Below are 24,719 nucleotides of genomic sequence, written 5' to 3' on the forward strand. Positions count from 1 at the left end.
AGCACTGTACCTACTATTCCACCTAGTACCCCCCAAATAGATTGGTAATGCTCTTCTATTTATATCTTTCTTATGATGCCAAATAAGTATTATTATCAGTAGTTATTGTTGATATGGAAAGTGCTAAAAGGGTGGGAAAGAAGCACAGAACTGATAATAAAGTATAAAGAGGAAAATAAAACAGACTAAGAAGCAAATAGAAGAGTTATTCCTGATAAAAGTAGATACCTACAATCACATTTTTTCATAAAATTTACATATGTGAGGATTCTTAAAAAAAACCAATACAACAATTAACTTTTTATGTTAAGAAGAACTGTGACTTCTCATAGAGAAAGGAATGGTTATATTCTATTTAGAATCTAAATGGTAGTTAGACTATGATATTAATCTTTTGGGATTGGGAAAGTGGTATATTTTATAAAAAGATCAGAATATAGGAAAAATAATTTAAGCTGTTTGTTCAAAATGGTTAATTCTTTTGACTAATACTCCACAGCAATATAATAGCAGCTGCCACCAGGGGAAAGCTCTGATTTCATGTATTTGTAATTTTTCTGTATTTAATAGTATAGATTAAAATGGTATCAGCAGATTAACCTGATTATTTCAGAAACATCAGTTGGGCAAAGGAATGAATTTTAAAGGGACTAATAATGATATGAAAAATGAAACTAAATGTGATGATTTGTATAGTTAACTTAATCCATAGCAGCGTACTTAAATTTTCTGAAAAGCAATGATGTCTGTTAATAATGAAATGGAATTCATTATTGTATCTAGAATGATTTCATTTTTTTTTGACTTCTCAACATTTCTTTGATGGAAATAATTTATTTCATGTTACTCCACAATAAAGTTGACTTAATGACATATTCAAATGCCTATTAAAATCATTTTGAAAAAAACCAAAAAAGTCAAAACTATACCTAATATACTTTATTCAGCCAAAAAGGCTGAACAATGAGATTCAGCCTTTAGGGATTGTTATCACCTATTGTTTCCTAAGTTATAGAAATTTGGTTCATTTAAGTAGAAAAAAGATGTACTGATTATTGACTTTTTGAAAGATTCTATGATGATGCTGAGGTAGATTCAAATATAAATAATATTCTCTGTCCTTAATGAGTCTATAGTCCAGTACAAAAGATAAAAGATGTACAAAAATAGTCATAACTTATATAGGAACTAAGCTGTTCTGAGAAGAGAAAGCAGCTGCTTGTACTCCAAATAATTCTACAATAAAGCCATAAAAGCTAATAGGTGAGAGAACATGCAGCAAGGGTTAGAGAAAGAAGTTAAGAATAGTGGTAGTTAATGATTCCCTGCTCACCAGCACTAAGGCAGCTATTTTTCAGCCTGATAATAACAACAAAGAACTTCTAGCTGTCCTTCGACAGCATGAATGCAAGACATATCAGAACTTCCTAACACTTATCAAAATAATAAGTGCTACCAACTTCTGGATGATTTACATCACCAGAAGTGATACAAATAACACTGCCAGAAAGAGCCTAACAAGTATTGACAAAAATTATTAAATCTTGGTCAGGAAACTAAAGGCTACAATACCAGAGATTATGTTTTCCTCACTGCTGTCCACTGAGGACAATGGAATCAGAGGAGAGAAAAACAAAACGGGAAGTGAGCAGTGGATAACAAAGTGGTGTCTAAGCAGAGGATTTGGATTTGTGGACAATGGCTTTAAATCTAGATATAATAGAATATAATAGATATAATAATACCAATATAACTAACAAAGACTGATAGAAGTGCATTTTCTTTTATGTCTTGAAAAAATATTCAAAAGGACTTAAAAACAAAACAGCTTTGGAGAGGGGAAAAATTGCCTAAATATCATAAAAAATAGCTAAAATTAAGTAACAAAAATAGAATTTGAGATATCCAGAGATATTAAAAGGAGAAAAAAAATCAAAAAGGAGCCAGAAATAAAATCCATGGCTAAATGTTGTTCAGTCATTTTTTCAGTAAAGTCTGACTCTTCATAACCACATTTAGGATTTTCTTGGCAAAGATACTGGAATGGTTTGACAGTTCCTTCTCCAATTAATTCTACAGATGAATAAATTGGGTCAAACAAGATAAAATGACTTGCCCAAGCTCACGTATCTAGTATCTGAGACGTGGTTTGAAAGGAGGATGGGAGTATATTGTTGGTAAGGAAATATAGAAGGCAGAGATAGGGAAAGCACAACAAAGAATATTTGAATGAGAGAAAATGGAGGAAGAAACAATTGATTTTGTCATCAAAATATACTATAGATTGAACAAAAGCTGAAAGAGATGAGGTGTTTGGAAAAGAGATTTCAAAATAGGCACACAATTATGCTCTAGAAGGCACTAGGGACTCCAATTATCCACACATTTTGCTGGAACTCTCTCTGTAAAAGTAGGGCAGTTAATACCTTCTTGACTTACCTTACTGGTAATTTATCATTCAAAGAATGTAGGAACAACAAGGATTTACACCAACAGGAAAGAAATGGTTGCTGGAGTACCATAATTGGAACATTAGGAAGAAGTGACGATTCCTTCTAGAGTTTGTAATGGAGAAAAAGGAAATAAGGGCATAATCTGACAAGCACCTTTGGTTTTTAGAAAGCAAATTCCAAAGTGTTCAGAAGAAGGATAGCTTCTAGTGTCATCTAAAATTCTATAAGGCAAGTTAGCCCAGGAGTGATGGGAAACTCTCATAGCAGAAGGCAGAAAGGGAAAGAATTTAAATGATGAGGGGAAATAAGATTTTTCTTTTGCACAGGGAATGAATGCACAGGGAAATCACCAACTAATTCAGATTAAAAAAAAAGATCCATACAAATGTGGAATAAAAAGTAGGTAATAATGAATATAATTAGGACATATTACTGTTTAAAAAAATTTGGTTTAGCAAAATTTAGAATGAGCTGTTGCTGGTAAGGAAAGTTAAGGACCATAAAATAGATAATAGATTTAGAACTGGAAGGAACCTTATAGATGATTTAGTCAAATTTCATCATTTTATGGAAGAAGAAACTGATTCTCAGAGTTTAAAAATCACACAAGTAAGAAATATTAAATGTGTGATACAAACCCAGCAAAAAAGGTTTCTTAAGCTGTGTTGAAGCCAAGAGGAAGTTCAAAGATGTGATGGAATTGATTGCCACTTGGATTGGATGGGATGATGAAAACAGACAATAGATAAGATAGAACTCATTCTCAAATTCTTCTTTTACAATCAAGGTGAATGACATTTTCACTGGAATAGATAGAATAAAAATAGCTAAAAGAAAGTTAATACTCAAGATAATTATTGAGATACCAACTGAGTAGCTTTCTGCAATTGATACATTTGCCAGGTAACCCAGATGAACTAAATTCCTGGGGACTGAAAGAACTGGCAGATGTGAATGGTGACTTACAGTGATATTTTTAAGATCAAGAAAAATGGAAAATATACTGTAGATGTAGAAAAGGGACAATATTTTTCTCATTTAAAAAAAGATAAGAGAAAAAAGTCTGCAAACAATAGTCCAGTGGATTTAATCTTGATTCTTGGAAAATCATATAAAATTCCACTAAAAAGATAATAAACAGCTATCAAAGGAAATAGTGGTTACAGAACCCATAAAACTTCTTAAAAACAGGTCATAAGGAGCAGCTAGATGGCGCAGTGAATACAGTACCAGCCCTGAAGTCAGGAGAACCTGGGTTCAAATCTGATCTCAGACACTTAACACTTCTTAGCTATGTGACCTTGGTCAAGTCACTTAACTTCAATTGCCTCAGGAAAAAAAGCAAAAAATAAAAACAAAACAAACAGGTCATATTACACTAAGATTATAGTTAATAGTACTTCCCTTAATAGTACTGTTAAACTAGTAGAACAAGAAAAGGGCATAGATCTTAGCTAGATTTTAGTAGAACATTTGATAAAATATTTTTTCTGGAAGACATGTAGAGATATAGGATATATAGTATTACAATGAAATGGATTTTGAACTTGTTTAATGGCAGGAATTAAAAGAATAGTGATTAAAAATTCAATGCCTAAAATGTACAAAATACATTTTAAAATAATTCAATGTTGTTCTGATGATAGGTCTCTCATATGGTGTTCCAAGCTCTTGTGCTTGCCTCAGTGCTGTTTAACATCTTTATTAATGGTAGAATATTCATCATGTTTGCAAATAATATCAAGCTGGAAGAGATAACTGGTACATTGCATGCCAGAATTAGTATTTAAAAGATCTTTATAGGCAAGATCACTGAGCTGAACATTACATAATATCCAATATGGGTAAATGTGAAATCCTATACTTGGAAACAACCTCAAAAATACAGTGTAGGAAAGGTAGAGTTTAAAAATAATCATTTCTGTGAGAAAGAACTGGGCATTTCAGTGGATTGCAAGCTCAATGTGAGTCAACACTAGGATGTGTTCATCAAAAAAGTTTGTGTGAACTTGGGATTCATTGGACAGGTATTGGTTTCAGGAAGAAAATGGATAGCCCTTGTAAGATCACAACTGGAGTATCTTTAATTCCGGGTATCAAGTTTTAAGGATATTGACAAGATGGAGAGCTTCCAGAAGAGTATAACCAAAATGGCAAAAGGCCTTGCATCCGTGTCTTAAGAGTTTTTTGGAAACAACTGTGGATATAAGCTTAGAGAAGAAAATACTTGGAGGACAGTTGTCTTCAAAGTTTTAAAGGGATGTGGTGTGGAAGATATGTTTTATTTGGTCACAGAGAGTAGAACTGGGAGCAATGGTTAGAAGCTTCATGGAGACAAATTAAGGTTTGATGTTGGGAAAAACTTAAAAATCATTTGCACTCTCCAAAGAAGACTGCCTCAAGAAATAGTAGGTTCCCCATTAAGTAGAAGCTGGATGGACCTTTGATCAAAATATTATTTAGAAAGGTAAACAGCCATGTATGGGTTGAATTAAAAATCATTTAAACTCCTTTGTTATAAGATTAAGCCTAGTGGTCTTGACACTACCATGGTGATTTCTCTTTAAGTGATACTATAAGCTTATAGAATATTTTCATGGAAAAATACTAATAGTAATATTTTTTCAAAGGTTAGTAGACGTGTGTACCTCAAATGATATTTTGTCTGTCATCAGTTTATTTTTTGTTTCCTCTCTCTGATAATAAACTCCCAAAATGTTATTTTGCCTTGACTCCTTATATGAAATTCAGTCAACTTTAGGGGGATGCACAAAATCAGAGAATAAGAATTTCTCCCTCAGAAGAACACTTTGAAGGACCAACTTCCTGCTGGATCCATATCTCTCTGTGTTCCCCAAAGTTATGCCCTCATGGGTTATGCTTTGTGAGTATACATATCCATGTTGTATTTGAGGGCCCTTTTCCTCTTACCTTTACTCCCTGCTCTCTACTGCTTGCAATAAAGCTTTGCATTGATTCATTATTTCATATATTATTCTCAGCACCCAGATTTATTAAGGAATAGGTTTCCCTGACACTTCTGGAAGGCACACAGGCCTTTATTTGCCCATAAACAGCCAGCTTTTGCTTTCCATGCTGGCTCTCTAGCAAAGATGGAGGAAATATCTAATTTTATAGTAGATAAACTGTAGCGAGCTGTTGTCTCCAGAAGCTGCCGGATCGCTCTCTGGGAAGAGATCTGCTGTGTCTACTCAAATCTCTCAGACAGATTCTTCTTCCTGTAACGAACCGTTGTCTCCAGGCAGTTGCTGTTAACTCTTGTCCAGAGAAGTGACTTCCCTTCCTGCAGAGAGCCCCGTCAGGCCTGATGTAATGCAGAGACTTCTCCTATCTCTGCAGTGGTGTCCTTTTTTATCCTCCCAGAGAATGGGCATGGGATAATGCAAGGGCTTCTGGGAAGAACCACTTCAACCAATGAGCTTGCTCCTTCTAGGATTCCTAAGGTGTAAACTCCCTTTACAGGTCTGAGCCAGAGAACTGTCAAGTCAACCTGAGTTCTCACCTTGTAATTGTCCAGACAACCTGAGTTCTCACCTAGTAATCCTAACAATAAACACCTTGTAGTTACTTTGTCATTTAACATTACCTAAAAGAACATAGCAGCATCTTTCTCTTCTGCCCCAAATACTTTTTAATTGATATATTTTAAATCAATAGTTATTAAGTTCTGGTTTGTAAACTTATATCTCAAAAATACATATTTTGATAATTGTATTTCAGCATAATTTTTTTTAATCCCACATATTTTATCTTATGCATTGAAGAACTTTCTCCAATAAGGTCCATAAATTTCATAAGCCTGACAAAGGGGTCCATCACTCACAAGTGCACATATGCACAAACATACATGTGTGCAAATTTTAAAAATCTGTTCTAAAGAATATCTTGAAATTTCTAATGTTTCATGATATAATATTATCTCTCCAAAATTGCAATGGAATGTTACCCTAATTGCTAAATTTATGCAAGTGTTCCTAGTTCCTTACCTCCTGACTCTTGTTTCTTCTTTAATCATACTCTTAAAAAATTTATTCCTCTAAATTGTACAAGCTCTTAGCTTTAGAACTAGAAGGAATCTTAGTGGTTATTTAACCCACCCTCATTTTATAGATGTCCCTGGATATTAAGCATTTAAAATAAAGATAAAGTGACCAAAGGTTTTATGGGAGGGGATCAGTACAGGAGATAGAGAAATAGAGAAAGGACTAACAAGAACAAGAAAAAGCTTTTCTTGATCATCTTGAAATGCTTGTATGACTATACTCTATATAGTCATGTTAGGAAATGGGGAAACTGAGCTGAAGTGATTTCCCAAAGATCAAAGAAGCTATCATTAAGAGAGTTGAGATCTGCACCCAGGTCCTCTGATACCAAATCCTACGTCATTTCCTTTGCACCATTTTGCCTTTGAACTTGTAAGATATCTTTTTTCTTATTCTTTCTTCAGAATAGATACTTGTTTCAATTTAGTCACATTATAGAAGAGTACCTTACCATCACAGGATAGTAGATTCAAAGATAGAAGAGATCTTAAAAGTCTCTTTATGAATCAATAAATTAAGACTCAGAAAAATATCTGTTGTTTCTCAGTTCCCTTTTCAGCATTAATGCCCACTAACTGTGGATATAACTAACCTAAACATGTCCAGTGCCCTCTTCTCTTTCATGACTTTAATTATCATTTCAATGCAGATGACTCTCAGATATATAGTATATCTATCTATCTATATCTGAGTCCTCAAAGTCACTCTTCAGCATCTGATACAATGGATCACTCAGAACCAGATGGTTTAAACAAAGTGGCCTATTGTTAAAATCATATTCCAATACCCTCAGGTAGAAATAATGCTCAATAAGGAACTATCCCTGGGGTGGTAGGAAGGAGGGAAGAAAAAAAAAGGAGGAAAAAACTTACATGACAATTTTATTATATATTTAAAAAGAATAATGAGTTATACATAATAACTTGAAATTTCATGTACAATTATCTTTTTTGCTATTCTGTTATGTTGAAAAATGCTTCCTTTATTTCTTAAATTCAGAACAAAATAACTAATTATTTTTTAAAATTCAAGGATATATAGAGAATAAAAGCCCATGTAAAATCCACCAGCAACCAATTTAACAAACCAATCAGCAAGGAGGATTCTTGGGATGTCAGAAACTCATCTCCAAAATCTCAAAATACTACTTTTATACTCCTCTTGCTCTAAAAGTTCACAGTTGGATCCCAGATCAATTTACCCCGGGGGCATTGTATGTTTGTATACGTCTATATGAAATACAAATGTTGTCTCTTTCCTTATAGATAACTAATATAAGCAGGAACTATTGTACTTTTGTCTGTGTCATAGCAATGATCATGCACCTGGTACATAGCAAGGGTTTAAGAAATGCTTGTTCTTTGGCTAAAGTTTCTTGCCTAAAGTCATACAAGTAATAAAGAACAAAGCAAGATTTTGAAGTTGGGAACCCTTGTTCCAAAGCAGCAAACTTTTTTTGCATTTTACTTCACTGAACTTTTCACAATTATTAGAAATTTTTCTACTCTTGAAAGTCACATTCTCAAAATAATCATTTACTCATTATTGTTTGTCCTTCCTGAAGAGAACCACGGTATCAGGGAGGTGATGGCATGACATGAAAGTGAATTGATTTAAGTGAAGAATGCCTATGAAAACTCACCAGCCTCATTTTTTCCTCTAGAGTTATATTGGTCTAGTGCCAAGGCATACCTCAGGATGATTGGCATTTATTTATTAATTAAAGAATGTTAAGTAAAACTATAAAGAAAACTTATTTTTGTATTGCATAACAACACCTGGTCAGTAAATCAAAACTTTGTTTTATTGTATGCTTTCTAATTGTTAAAAAAATACTTTATTGGTTTTATTTTAACTCTGGATTTTCAAAGTCATTAGTTCAAAAAGGAATATGATATGGCTATTACACTTGTGTAATGTTTACTTTAAGACTTAACATCCAAAGTCAAATCATACCAATAAATGTGAAACAATTATGTAATTAATTCAAATACCTCCTCAGAAAGTAGGGCTTTTGTTGAATTATGTGGATAATTGCCCTCATGCTTTAGACTTATTATTGGATAATTGATTCATAGTGTTAAGAGGACTAAACTTGGATTTGGATAACTTGTGACTGCCTCCTTACTTGTGTGACTATGGGCAAACTAATTTTGGGGGGCTTCATCTATAAAACAGGGAAGAAACAATGATAAAAACCCTAGAGTCTTTCTAATATTTAATCTATAATCTTATGACCTTTAGGTAGGTCATCAAAGCTCAAAGTATTAGATATATATCAAATATCAATGTAAACAGATCATATTTGTAAAAATATCTGGAGTTAGACTTACATCTTTTCCATGAATGCCATCTTGTCCTGGATCTCCCTTTTGTCCCTGTTCACCCTGGAGGGGGAAAGGAAATGTATAAACTAAGAATAATATGTTTTAAAATATTAACCAAGAAAAAAAAGATTAGATTCTATGTTCTGTGACTCATTACATACAGCTATGTTTGGAAATAGCCTGAAGAACATTCCTTAAAGAATAATACTGGATTATTCTTGGAACAGAGAATCAGAAAAAAGTTTCAGAGACTAGCAAGTTAATAATTAAGTAGAAGGATACAAGGCTATAATCATTCATCTTCTTTATTATCAAAAACACTTATTAAGTGCCTAATATGAAATGGCACAGTATTAACTATTCTACCATGAGCTCTACAAAAGTAGTGGGGCAGCTAGATTGCACAGTGGCCTGGAGTCAAGGGGAACTGAATTCAAATGTGGCTCAAATCCTTAATACACACTAGCTGTGTGACCATAGGTAAGTCACTTAACCCCAACTGCCTTGCCAAGAAAAAGTGCAAACCCCATTCTCTAAGGCAGTATAAATACAGAAAATAAAAGGAGGAGTAAGAGAGTTGTTACAGCCAGTAAAGAAACAGAGAGGTATTTGAGACCTAGATACTGGTGATCACCATGTACAACTCCCCAGTGCAGTGTTTATAGCAGAGACGAAAGACAGAAAGTGATTTTTGTCTAGAGCAATTTATCAGTCATGAACTGCTGAGCTCACTTCAAGTTTATGTTTCATACATAGGTTAAATGGGAGTACTTTAAAACCTAAACTCTGATCTGGTAAAATAAAATCTACTAGGCTAGAGTTTGGGATCAAAATTGTTTCAAATATAATTTTCTGTCAAGTATTAGGGAGTAGAAACTTAATACAGACAAAGTATTGTGATTTTGCCCATTTTATTTTCAAGCCATATTGTATTATGTTTAGTTTTCTTCAACATAAATAATCAATGCTCAACACTCAAATGAATCTATGAGCTCATTAATCTGAATGTTCCTTTTATATATAGATCCCAACTCATCTATGCTTGTCCACCCTAGATGTGTTTTTTCCATATCTTTCCATGAATTTGTCATAGTGAATCCAGACAATGTGTGGAAGATCTTTGCTTTTTCCTAAGGTGGACAGGTATACTATGGCTGTACACCTGTCATTCCTTACCCCTAACTAACCCATATTCTCTTGCTGTTACATATTTTTCTGATAAAAGAACAGTAAGTTAAGAAAAAGCATAACAAGTGCTGTTGGTCATCTATCACCTAAATGTTAAGTTGAAAATAAAAAGCACCTTAATTCATAACCAAATCCAAAAATAAAGAGTGGCATCAGGGGTTGCCTTTTATTGTATGTTGTTTATAATTTATAGGACAAACATTTTTACACATGGAATTTCTTTTTGACTAATAAATTAGGATCTTTCATCCAAATTTGACTCTGTTAAGTATTTAATACCAAATAGGTGCTGTTTGATTGATAGTAGTGCTAATGAGAATTTCAATTAATAATAAATAACAAGAATTGTTCCAACTTGACAATTGAATAGACAGAGGAATAGGATGACTTTTCAAAAGCTGATGAGCTAAATTCAAATTTAAATCCAACAATTATTTATTGATGGTTAGCTATGCCCAAAATATTGCACTGAATCTGAGTGAACACTGAAACATTTTATTTGATTTGATGATTGACAAAAACATTTTTTCAACATTCATTTTTAAATAAAATTTTGAGTTCCATATTTTCTCCTTCTCTTCCTCCCCTTTCCTCCTTTCCCTCATTCCTAAGATAATAAGCAACTGGATATAGTTTATATATGTGTAATCATGTAAAATATATTTACATATTGATCATATTGTGAAAAAAACAGAAAAAAGGAAAATCTACCAAAGAGTGAAAATGGTATGATTTGATCTGCATTCAGACTCCATCAGGATCTTTTCTAAAGGTGGATAGAATTTCTATCATAAATCTTTTAGAATTGTCTTTGATCATTGTATTGCTGAGAAGAGCATCAATCATAGCCGATTGTTACTTAGTATTACTATAACTATGTACAATGTTCTCTTGGTTCTGCTCACTTTAGTTTGCATCACTCGTAAAATTTTCCAAATTTTCTTTTTTTTTTTTTTTTTTTAATTTTTTTTTATTATATATATATATATTTTATAACATTATCCCTTGTATTCATTCTTCCAAATTACCCCCCCTCCCCTATTCCCTCCCCCCGACGACAGGCAATACCATACATTTTACATGTGTTACAATATAGTCTAAGTACAATACATGTGTGTGAATATCATTTTCTTGTTGCACAATAAACATTAGAATCCGAAGGTACATGCAACCTGGGCAGACAGATATTAGTGCTAACAATTTACATTCCCCTCCCAGTGTTTCTTCTCTGGGTGTATCTACCTCTGTCCATCATTGATCAACTGGAAGTGAGTTGGATCTTCTTTATGTTGAAGATTTCCACTTCCATCAGAATACATCCTCATACAGTATCGTTGTTGAAGTATACAGTGATCTTCTGGTTCTGCTCATTTCACTCAGCATCAGTTGATTTAAGTCTCTCCAACCCTCTCTGTATTCCTCCTGCTGGTCATTTCTTACTGAGCAATAATATTCCATAACTTTCATATACCACAATTTACCCAACCATTCTCCAACTGATGGACATCCATTCATCTTCCAGTTTCTAGCTACAACAAAAAGAGCTGCCACAAACATTTTGGCACATATATGTCTCTTTCCGCTCTTTAGTATTTCTTTGGGATATAATCCCAGTAGTAGCGCTGCTGGGTCAAAGGGTATGCACAGTTTGATAACTTTTTGGGCATAATTCCAGATTGCTCTCCAGAATGGCTGGATTCTTTCACAACTCCACCAGCAATGTATTAGTGTCCCAATTTCCCCACATCCCCTCCAACATTTGTCATTATTTGTTCCTGTCATCTTAGCCAATCTGACAGGTGTGTAGTGGTATCTCAGAGTGGTCTTAATTTGCATTTCTCTGATCAATAGTGATTTGGAACACTCTTTCATGTGAGTGGATATAGTTTCAATTTCTTCCTCTGAGAATTGTCTGTTCATATCCTTTGACCATTTATCAATTGGAGAATGGTTTGGTTTCTTATAAATTATGGTCAGTTCTCTATATATTTTGGAAATGAGACCTTTGTCAGAACCTTTGTTTTTAAAAATATTTTCCCAATTTGTTACTTCCCTTCTAATCTTGTTTGCATTAGTATTATTTGTACAGAAACTTTTTAGTTTGATGTAATCAAAATCTTCTATTTTGTGATCAATAATGATCTCTAGTTCTCCTCTGGTCATAAATTCCTTCCTCCTCCACAAGTCTGAGAGGTAGACCAAATTTTCCAAATTTTCCAGAAATCTGTCTGTCAAAACATTGAAACATTTTAAAAAGTGCAAAGACAAATATATAAGGTAGTTCAGAAAAATTCATAGACAAGACAGTTTTGCAAGTGATGAGTTGAATTTGTAATATACCTTTAAAAAATAAAATATTACATTTTCTTTATGCTTTTTATGCTCTACTTTGTATTGAAAAAACTCTTTTTGTATGTTTATTGAAGTTAAAATATTTCAAACTTGTCTAAAAATATTGGGCCAGATAAAAGTATTAACAACAACAATGTATGTTAGCGGAAAAGAAATGAAGAGCCAGAGTCAAAACCTAGAATGTATTCCTCCAATGTTCTAATTAGATATGTGATATTAGCTTCACAATTTGAGAATATTTAAAAATAAAACAATAGATTAAAATATTGTGAATAGATAGAAGTACAATGGAAATAATTGTAACTAATATTGATGTAGTGCTTTAAAGTTAATGGAGCCCTTATCTCACAAGTTGCATATTGGTGTGGCATTTATCTCACAAGTTGCATAATGTTGTTCCCATTTTACATATGAGGAAATTGAGGCTCAGATAGGGTGATTTTTCTCTTGGTAAAACCTAGTAAACATTTCTTCAAGACCAGTGTCCTTTCCATTTTATCACATACCTCTCTAAAATAGTTATCTTTGCTAAGAAAATTGGACTTGATTTATTTTGTAAAATCATAAAATGAACCTGTAACAAAAGTCTATTGCAAATCCCCATTCAGAGACAAGAAGTGGTAAGGCTTTGAATGGCTGGGATCTCACAGGGGCTTTATTATCCATCTAAAAAAAGTCTATTTATGTCTTAAAATGTTCATAATCCTTTTAACTAAATGGAATGGAACCAAGATTATTCACCTAATTTCACTTGTGACATGAACCTAACTTAATTATATCTCCATGGGCAGTATGAGAGAAAATGTAATAAAATAATTTTTGCAAGATCAGTTCCTATCAACTTTCTTAAATAAGTCACTAAGGAATCAAATAAGTATATTAGCAGCTCCAGATTGCAAATATGATTAAGTTAATGTAATAGATGAACATTTCCACTAATTTCCTATATTGATACCTCATTGTAGTATATATATGAGTGGGGGAAGGACTCTAGGTATTTGAGTTTGTGTCTGCAAAATGCAAATTATGATAGGGCCTAACAAGCTAGAAAGTCTTCCAAAATTCTTTGCCAATTAACTGCATGTCTGTTGTCTGAAGACCAGCTTAAATAAATGCAGAGATGCTACTTGGTCAATAGGTGATGAATTATTTCAGTAATGAAGACTTTCTAGTAAGATAGGGAGGGATTATAATTTGTAACCGGAGAGTGAGTATACATAGTAATATAAATCATAAAAAACAAATTTTCTTTTTTGGAGGATGGGTGGCTGTGATTTTATCAAGCTATAAAGTTTCTAAAAATAAACTAGTTAAAGGCAACTAGGTGGCACAGGAGATAGAGCCCTATGCCTTAAATTAAAAAAAAAATGAATTCAAATCTGTCCTGCCTGTGTGGTCCTTCTGTTTGTTTAGTTTCCTCATCTCTGAAATGGGATGATAATAATAGCACTTACCTGCCAGGGTTATTTTAAGGATCATATGAGAAAATAATCATAAAATGCTTAGGCATATGCTGGCACTTAAGGAGCACTATATAAATATTAGCTATTATTATTAGTTTCTTTGGGCACTATGTTAAGTGGCTTGCCCAGGGTCACACAACCTGTGTGTGATAGCCACTCATTCCTGATTCTGAGCCCCCTACTCCAATGTCTCTCCTATTAGCAAATTCTATTACAATAAATATTATCTTTATAAGTTCCAATGCAGTTCAAAGGTATCTAAGTCAAAATTGCTAGTCCACTTTTTTCAAGTACTAATTCATATAAATCAAGATCAGTATGGCTACAAAATTCAGTTCCAGAATTCATAGTACCAGGATGTAATCTACAATTTGATTAGCCATTTAATTCTTTGGCACAATCTAGATAAAACAACACTTGGTTTTATATTAGCCCAAATCATATCTAGATAACTAAGTAGCAATTAGGACCCATAAATAGGTTTAAAAAGTCACAATAAAAAGAACATGACTTTGGAGAATAAGGTTACATCAGACAAATAAATGCCCAGCTCCCTGGATTTCCTTGCATTTTTGCTTTCTTATTGAATATGGATTCTCTCTTCCTCTAGCAAATGGTTTTCTTGCTTGTTTTTTCCTCTACAATTCCTACTTGTAAGTCCTCATTACTATTTAGGTATTAGGAGATGATTTGGAAGAGCAATGTCAGGCATGGAATTTGTGAAGAAGGAGACTTTCCTTCTCTTTCTCTATCTTCTTATTTTATTCTACTCCCACTTGAGCCTTTACTCTGAAGGTAAATCTAATTTGGGTCATGAAAAATACTATATGTGTTTCTTGAGGTACAGCTTTTCAATGACACTTGGAGTTACCATAACCTATGAAATATTTAAAATTAACCGCAAATATTGAAGTAAGCTACACTTCAAAAAAGGGGTTCTGTTTTGTTTGTTTTCAGTTTTTCAGGTCAAAGATTTAGAACTGGTTTCAATTTTACAATGGAATCTCAAAATAGTTTTACCATTAATGTACCATGTAGATCTATTTGCAAACTAGAGTCAACAATAATATCTCATGTGTTTTTCTTTTTTCTTTTCTTTTCTTTTTTTTTTTTGCTTCATTTTATGAATGAGACAACTGGAAACCTGATACTTCTTACAGAGATATGACTCAATATAACCCAGTTGCTACCTGTGAATACTATGAGAATGACAGCTCTGAAGACATGTTCCCTAAAGCCTCTCCAGGGTGAATATGATAGGGGTTTAATGACTCACAATCTCTGAGTGGCCCTCTCCAACATATCCCTTACTTGATCTGTCTAGATGGGCAGGGGATTTTCCCCCACCACTTGATTGGATAAAGAAAATCTGTCAAGTTTTCCAAGATTATTCATCCTTTCACTGGCTTAAGTTCTCCAATGACAACTCAATTGAAAGAACCCTCTCAAGACTGTGGTCAGAACAATCAGAATTTTCCCTTTGCAAAATATGTCAGCATGAAAATGGAGATGCTTTCTTAGGTTTCCAGCCTCCATAAACCAAGTCAAGCTGTTCACATTAAATTCTCTAAATGTTTAAAATGATATACCATACAGTTCTTTAATCATCAACAAAGATTAATTGGGTACCAGCAGTAGTGGTAAAAATAATAACTAGCAATTAAATTGTGCTTTAAAGTTTACAAAATATAATATCTCATTTTCTTCTCACAACAACTCTGGGACGTAGATGTTAACATTATGTCTATTTTACAAATAAAGAAACTGAAATTAAGATTAGTTAAATGTGAGATGTTCAGTGAATAGAGAACTGGAATTGGAGTTAGGAAGACCTGAGTTCAGATTCAGCCTCAGACATTTACCAGTTGTGTGACCCTAGGAAAGTCACATAAGCTTTATCTACCTTAGTTTTTGTCAGCTGGAAAAAGGTGTATAGTACTTGCCAGGGTTGCTGTGAGTAGAAAATGAGATAATATTTCTAAACTGTTTTGAAAACTTTAAAGTACTATACCAATGGTAGATATAATGATGATGATGATAATGTGACTTTCCAAGGATCACAAAGCTAATAAGGGGATAAGGTGGAATTAGAACTCAGTTTTTAACCCTTTCCTAGTCCTGTGTTCTATAAACTATGCCATAATGCTGTAGGAAAGCATTCTAATCAGGTATGGGCATAGATGGAACAATTCCTAGCTTTTAAAAGCTTTGTTCAGTATTTTCAGTCCTGTCTGATTTTTTTTCTAACACCATTTGGGGTTTTCTTAACAAAGATACCATAATAGTTAGCCATTTCCCTGAGGAAACTAAGGAAAACTGGGTTAAATGGTTTGTCCAGGTTTACAGAGCAAGTAAGTATCTTAGGCTGGATTTGAACTCAGGTTTTCTAACTCCAAGCCAGGCACACACAAAAATACAGCTGCCCACAAAATTAAATATAAGCTATTTTTATTATTACTGTTTGCTATATACAATTTTCTGGAAAAAGATACTGGAATTGCATTTACTTTTCCTTTGCATTTCCTTCTTTGATGGATTTAGGCCAGGAGTAAAGAACCATTTTTCTGCCAAGGGCCATTTGGATATTTATAACATCATTTTCAGGCCATACAAATTACCAATTTAAAAACTCAAGCAGTAGGAAGTTGTTGTACTTAGCTTTTAGCTCATCATCACCTGCAGTTGTCCTAGCAGGGTGAGGCCAAATGATTTCACAGGTCTCCACAGGCCAGATGTTCCTCACCCCTGATTTAAGTGAACAAAACTCTTGAACAGAGTCAAACAGCTAGGAAGTGTTTGAGGTCAGATCTGAATTCAACTTGAACTTAATTACCATATTCTTAAGGAGATAGGGGGCAGCTAGGTGGCTTGGTAAATAGAGAGCTGGGTCTAAAGCCAAGAAGACTCATCTTCATGAGTTCCAATACAGGCTCAGATGCTTACTATGTGTGACTTGGGGCAAATCCTTTACTCAATGAAAAAGGTGGATAAGGAAATCTCAAAGTATTCTAATTTCACTGCCAAGGAAATCCCAAATGAGGTCACAAAAAGTCAGGAACAATTGAAATGACTAAACTAGCATATAGGACACAAACATTATTTAAAAGTAACAATGTTGGGTTATGTAATTCCAATGGTTTGAGAAGCCTTCTGGGTTAGATACTGTACCTATTGATGAATACAGTCAACTTATCTATTATAACTTAAGACTGATGCTATATATGCTGAGATGTTTGTATATGTTCACACAGCATGTGGCAAGGGCAGAATCTGAACACAGGTCTCATCTCTGAATAGCCTAGATGGAGGATAATCCTAATACTATCTTCTATTATCAGTCCAGTTTTTCAGAAGCTGAATCTGGAAATGAAGAATTTAGAAAAAGAAGGGAGAAATCTCCCCTAAATCATTGGTTATTAAAATAATGACATATGTGTTTAATGTGTGTGTATGTGTGTGGGGGTTGTGGGGTGTATATCTATTTCTATATCTATAGAACTCATGTCCATTCCAAAGTCAACTCTCTGGCCACTATGCCATGCTGCTCCACAATACAAGGGAGCAATGTAATAATTCTTAAATGAATGCTCAAAATGATGAGTATTATAAAATAAGAAAAGATAGAGAGATGACTTTAGGTTGAAATAAACAATCAATTAAACAAATACTTATCAAAGGTTTATAATACTTAAAGCCTATGTTAAGTTTTGGAAATATGAAGAAAAATACTATATAACCACAGTCACTAAGGAGCTTGGGCTGGAGGGTGGGTGCAGTACACTAAGGATTTAACTTATATGAATACACTTATATAAAAATAATTCAAGAAAGAAATGAAAGGCAAAAAAACTCCAGTAATATTTGAGAATAGAAAGAGCATTAGTAACTAAGGGGATTATAAAGGCTTCACCAAAAAGGTGGCACCTAAGCTCAAGTTATTAAAGAAAATAAGGCAAGGTAACAAGCATTTAAAGGATATATAATAAGGATTTTGAAAGGTGAAGATGGGCTCTCGAAAGGTGAAGATGAGGAGAAAATACATTCCTAAAATCAAGGATAGCTTATATGAAAGTCTTAAAGAATGGTTGGGACTCAAATGGAGAAGTAAAAGAGAAATAAATGAAATGGTATAAATAAAAGTATGGAAGTTGGGAATGCTCTATGTATTTATTCTTTAGGCATCCAAATATGAATGGTGAGTAATATTATGTTCTTAATATAAGAGAATGTCAACATAGCTCATTATGCCTTAAATCAGCAGCAGCTGATTTAAGTCACACTAAGAATTCCAAGTTACAAAGTGTAGATATTAATAAATATGAATTAACAATCAAGTCTCAGGCTTCTTCATTACTCTTTACTGTAAGCAGATGAAAGTAGGACTAATGTGAACTCTTATAAGCAAAGTATATTTTATGAAAATATACCTATATAGCCACCATGGTATAGTGGCCAGAGAATTGACTTCGGAATGGACATGAATTCAAGTCCTGCTTCTGACACATACTGGTTGTGTAAGCCTGCGCAAGTTTTTTAACTTCTTAATGATCTAAGTAGGGGTATCAAACATGTGGCCTGAGGGCTGGATCAAAGGACAACACTCCTAAGTATGATCCAAATCAGACCCAATGTATTTCTTATCTGATTTTAATGTGTTGTTGTATTAATAAGAAATATGTATTATGGGCCAGAACACTGAACTTGAAATAAGGATGCTTAAAAGGTACTAAGTGGAATTGATGAGACAATGGTTATCTAGTCTACCATGGTTCGGTATGACTGATTTAATCCTACAACAAATAATGGTTCTCTAGTGATATAATGATTGGTTTATAGTCAGTATGGAGCATATAAGCAGGGACTGAGAACCATAGTGGATAAACACACTAGAAGCTCTCAGAGCCAAGCAAACAGAAATTTATTTCACCTTTAGTCAGGTTCCTGGTGGCTGGCCTGGCCTCCTCTACTTCCTCCACTGAGACCAAGGCTGGTCTGAAAGTCTCTCCAGAAAGCTGCCCAGCCCAAGGAAGGTGATAATGAAAAATCTGGACTTTAACGCCTGACTATTCTTGTGGTGATTAATGAACTGAAATGAAGCTGCTTCCAGAGACCCCAAGAAAACCAAACCAGAGACCATTACATTTTGGCACCTGAAAAGGGACCAAAAACCTTCATCTGTGACCCAGAAATTAGGGTGAGTACAAGAAGGAAACTTTGTAAAGGGCTAAACTAGTGTTTTAGCTGAAATGTGTCAGATGTTTAGAAAACAGCCTTCTTTTCCAATTCAAGGAAAATGTGTCAAAAGCTTGGTTAAACTTATAAAAAACCAAGGTTTGATTGTAATGTGGGAGTAGATCACTGAATTTTTAGAAACAGTACAGTACACATCTCCTTGGTTCTCTAAGGAAAAAGAATTAGATCCAAATGAATAGAAATTAGTAGGAGAGCAACTATATGAATATTACAATGATAATGGACCTGGCTCAATTTCTAAAGAAACACTTTATACATATAATAATACAACTGGCTTTAAGAAATTATATAAGTATTAGAATAAGAAAAAATAAGAAAGATCAGGAGACAGAGGATCCAGACAAACTAAGTGAAAAGCTTGAAGAATTAGGCTAGAATGGAGTTAAGTACAATTCTGATGAAATTAAGGAGTGTGGTGCTTCACAGCAGGAGCCATTAGGGCATTCCCCAATCCCTGCTACTCTCCTCAATTAACCATTGGTGGAGGGTGAAGGAGGAGGGGGAGAGGCAGTGACATAATCAGCACCACCTATGAAGCAGCCTATGACAACATTACAAAAACCATTAGTTAAAGCAAAAAAAGGACAGGATATACCTGATTTGATAAATGCATAGTACGAAGAATTTGATTCTTCAGGTCAACAAAGGAGAAAATACGCTCCTTTTGATCTAGGAAAAATCAAGGATTTGAAAGAGGGTTGCTCTCGTCTTATGTTAAGATGATAATAGAGAATTTGGCTTATGAAATTTTAACCTCTAGTGATTGGAAATCCATAGCAAGGACATGTTTAGAACCTGGACAAAACTTGTTGTGGCTTTCAGAGTATAGTGAATTATGCAGGATACAAGCCCTACAAAATAGGCAATCTGGAGTTAATATACAAATCACCTTTGAACAACTAGAAGGTAAAGGTCAGTATGCACAGATTAATTATCCTACAGCAGCATATGAGCAAATTGCTGTTGCTGCTATAAAAGTTTGGGGGCCGTTCCCAGGAAAAGATGGTGGGGAAGCCTTCACAAAAATAGAGCAAGGCCCCAATGAACCTTTTGCTGATTTTGTGGGACATTTGCAAAGCTGTCACAAGAACCACTGGAGAAAATGCAACTACAAGAATTTTGATAAGACAACTGGCTAAGGAAAATGCTAATGAGGTTTGCAGAAGAATTATATGGGGACTACACAAAGATGCTCCTTTAGAGGAGATCATAAGAAGCTGTGCCACAGTGGGTACAAATGCTTACAATTCCCAGACTCTGATGCAAAATATGCATGGAACTTCTAGAGAGACTCATCAATGCTTTCAATGTGGGAAAGTAGAGCATCTGAGAGCTCAATGTAGGCAAAGAGATAAGAGTGATCCAGAAAGCTTACCAGCCCCAGAAAGGAGATAATAAAGGATTTGACTTTAACAAACCTGGCTGTTCTTGTGATGATTACTGAACCGTACATAAGGGGCAGCTAATTGGTGTAGTGAATAGAGTACCAGCCCTAAAGTCAGTAGGACCGGAGTTCAAATCTGACTTCAGACACTTAATATTTCCTTGCTGTATAATCTTGGGCAAATCACTTAATCCCAATTACCTCAGAAAAAAAATGTACATAAGCATATATAGTCTTCTAAGTTAATATAGATGAATGCTTAAGTATGATTTAATGGCCTCAGGTTCTATTTGAGTTTAATGCCAATGATCTATGCAACTAACACTGTAAGTTGAAGAAGAGGTACCAACCTTTATCAGTAGAGGGAATTTCCTCACTGAAGAGTTCCCATTTCTAATGAAATTACAGATCCAGTCCTTTATCTTTATGAAGAGATAGGAAAATAGATATACAACCCCCTATACACACACACACACACACACACACACACACACACACACACACACACACATATGAAATGATTCTTATGATTTGGGGGAATGCCAGAATTCTACCTTTTTTCCTAAAGTCTTCATTGGAAGGCTAATCTTCTGAAAAATTTGACTAATAATAGTACATAATATTAAGATTCTACCCAATTTACACGTTGCTATCTCACCCAACCCGATCAGGAATTTAATTTAAAGTGAAATCCTGAGACTATTGTGTTCTGCTTAAACTTGAATGAAGAATATTGTCGAGAATTCCCTGAGATTCGGTCGGGGATGAGTAATTTGGAAGTTACATACCCCATCCTCTCATTAGAATAGGCCCACCTCTTATTATAATATTCATTCTTTCTCCTTAATTGTTAACCAGCCAGAGTTGATTGCCACTCTCAAGAATATCTACTCTTCCAAGGACACATATAATGTGAACTCACTGTCATAATTTGTCTTTGGCATTTAAGAGTGTCATTGACTCATTTTATTGGGTAATATGCTAACATTATTAATGCAATGATTAATTACTCAGAAATTTTGAATCTTTGGTAAACATAACATTTAAAATGCATGCACACACATATGTGTGTATGTCTATAGCTATATAGGGATAAGGAGCAATACTTGTGGGCAATAGATAGATAGGTAGGTAAGTAGGTAGATAATATGTTTATTATTGAAGTGGAAATACTTTTGGCAATTATTGTTGCAATAAAAATGTGTGAAATGAAGACAACAATTAACTGAATGCCAAAAATACAGATAAAAATAATAGAGATATTCCTGAGAACATTTGTGAGACTTATTAAATCTGGTACTGCCAGACCTAAAAGGTAGTCTGTTTTTGTACTAATTAACCCTTATTTAGAATTATATTTCCATTTTTAATTATCTCTGAAGATTCCATTTTATCCAGCACACTGTAAGCTAGAATTATTTTTATATCAGCATTTACATTAATGGTTATGTAGCTATCTAGTACTTCATTCTTAGTTACACAATACACATAGAGTCATTATAGAAAGCAACTGGGGAGTGATATATTTCTAATCTAATCCTATTTTTCATAAAGAGATGTCAACTAAATCAATGAATTAAAAAATCTTAAATTTCTTGCAGTCCCATCTACAAATGAACACATTTTAATGTGTTCAACATTAAACACAATGTTGAAATTGGTTTTCTGACCAAAGATAACTTGTTTTTTTTTTCATTTTTATTCATGATTATTTCTAACTCTTTTTAACTATATCCAGTTATTTTTTGATTTCATGCATTACTTTTGTAGATGATATGAAGGCAATGCTCTGGAACAGTGATTATGGAGCAATAGCTAAAGTAAAAATGAGAAGGTCCTGCAAATTATTCTATTCTGTACAATTTCTATAGCAGATCTCTGATTCCCCCCCTCATTTTTATAAGTTAATGTATTTTAAAAAACAACAACGTTATTTCTGAAAAAAAAAAAAAACATGATCTTTGTGTGGAGAGAGGAAAAATGGTATAGTGGACTGAGACAGTGTCAGAAGGACCTGAGTTCAAATCCCATGTTGGCATGAAATAGCTGTGTGCTTCTGAGCAAGACACAATATATATAAAATATGGACATATTGCAAACTGCATTGGTGGAGAGAGTTCTCACTCTTAATAAAATCATGAGTCCCTATCATATGAACTTGCAGATTTCACTAAAATAAAATAATATCCTTGTTTTTAAAATGTATAATAATTATACTGAGGGAAGTATAGATGGTAGTTTACACAAAATATATTGTCAGGAGTTTGCTAGCATCCTAGACAATATCAAAATTAAAACTAAGATTGAAGGAAAGATAAAAATCCCCTCTACCTTATTTGAATCTAGTCAAAACAAAAATGGTACATTAATCATATTGACTAAAGAGAGGAAAACTAATTTTTGGCGAATTTAGGCAGAACTCCCTTGACATAAAACTTAATTTTCCCTTGAAAAGGGACACCTCCAGTTTCCTACTTGGAAGATGTTGAATGGTATAAGGGATACTGTCTTGCCTCTGACCCTAAAAAAGTCAGACCTAAGTAAACCCAAGTGCTATCAAAAAGAACATGGCTACCAAGACTTATGAGAATAGACTAACATAGAAACATCAGCATGTTTTCTGCATTTGATTTCACATTGTCTTCTTCATTGTTTCATCTACAAATGTGATTGTGACAATGTGGCTTAGATGATTCACAATGGAGTCTCTACAAGCTTCTTATCATTTAAACGGATGTTAATTGCATATTTTGGAGAAGGCATTGCCATCAATGTGAGGTTTCATAAATGAAGACATAAAGTAAATCATTGTTCTTGATCGTGATGTCTTTTTTCTTGGCAAGGGAAATAAATATGTTGTAGATCACGTGCAGTCTCTCAATATTGTCAATACAAAAATTGTTTTGCAATATGACAAAAATTGATTTTAACTTCTCTAAGAAACACTAATTGAGTAAAAAACATTGGTTTATAAATTTGTCTCATAGTTAATATCTAAGTGATATATACCTCTTGGTAGCTACTTTTATTATATATGTTTTACTTTCTCATTTTGAGCCCTTTTTCCTAATAGGATCATAAATTTGATCTTTTCTCTATCTAATGAGTTAACAAGACACTGACAAGTAATTATGCTATCATTCTGTCATTTCTTGACTATTTAGAGTCAATTTTGTGTATCATATTGTTTGGGGATTTCTACGTTGTAGTAATGACATTTACTAGCTGAATGACTTTGGGTATGTCACTTTACTTTCTATCAATTTCATCATCTGTAAAATGGGTTGAAGAAGGAAATGGCAAGCCACTCTATTATCTGATATTCAAAAGAAGTCCCAAAAACTTAGATTACAACTGAAATAACTGAACAACAATGTTGTAGGTCCAATATCTTAACCCCTTTCCCACATTCAGACAAGATTAAGCTAGGTTTTCCTTAAAAGCAACTAAGATGTATAAGACTTAATTGGATTAGGGGAGTAAGAATTCAAACTGGTAGTATCACTTCCCCATCATCTAACTACAAAGCAATTATGAAGACTTGAGGGGCTTCAGAAGGTAGGAGAGTTTCAAAAGCTTGACTCATGATGAGTAAGGCATGCAAGGGATTTTAGTTCAGCTAAATCAACTCAAGGATCCTCAGTGCTTGCTTTGGCTAAGTAAACTTTCTCTTGTTCACTGTTGAATGACTTATAGTTGTTTTGATTATTGAACTTAAATTACAAATAGACTGGGCTGAATCAGCTCAGAATACATGTCCAGTACTTTCTAAAGCATCCTTTGAAGAAAATAATAGTATATGAGCATGGAGCTTTTAAAGATCCTACAAGCTTTTCCCCTTTCCTATCTTGATCCTGACATATTTTCCAATTTATTTTTGGCATCCATCCATGTCTATGATTACATTGATAAAATATATGAAACATTTGCAAACTTTAAAATGTTGCATAAAACCTAGTTATTATTATCATTATATTATTCAATGCAATGAAATATGTATTAACTTAGGCTGGGGTATCTTCTCATACTCTTCATGGGATATATTCTCCATCCTCCAAAACAGATGTCAGTGTTTAAATTGCAATTATCTTTATGGTGATCTTTATACTCATCATGAATACTGTCAGGTAAGATTACCAAATGTGCCATAAAATTGTGTTATTTCTTGCCTTTGTGCACATAATGAAGTCAACTGTTTTCATTATTTTATTTGCTCTCTGAGAACAATCTGTGAG

General features: G+C 33.8%; 1 protein-coding gene across 2 annotated transcripts in view; it reads right to left on the reverse strand.

Annotated features, from left to right (window-relative positions):
• The window catches only part of COL19A1 (collagen type XIX alpha 1 chain), a 389,708-nt gene that overhangs the window by 214,192 nt on the left and 150,797 nt on the right, over positions 1-24,719 (reverse strand). For both annotated transcript variants that reach the window (XM_074310576.1, XM_074310575.1), the window contains one exon: positions 8,851-8,904. In XM_074310576.1, coding sequence (XP_074166677.1) covers positions 8,851-8,904 — 54 coding nt within the window. The remainder of the gene's footprint in view (positions 1-8,850; positions 8,905-24,719) is intronic.

The sequence above is a fragment of the Sminthopsis crassicaudata genome, chromosome 4 (genome assembly GCF_048593235.1).
Source record: "Sminthopsis crassicaudata isolate SCR6 chromosome 4, ASM4859323v1, whole genome shotgun sequence".
Classification (NCBI taxonomy): domain Eukaryota; kingdom Metazoa; phylum Chordata; class Mammalia; order Dasyuromorphia; family Dasyuridae; genus Sminthopsis; species Sminthopsis crassicaudata.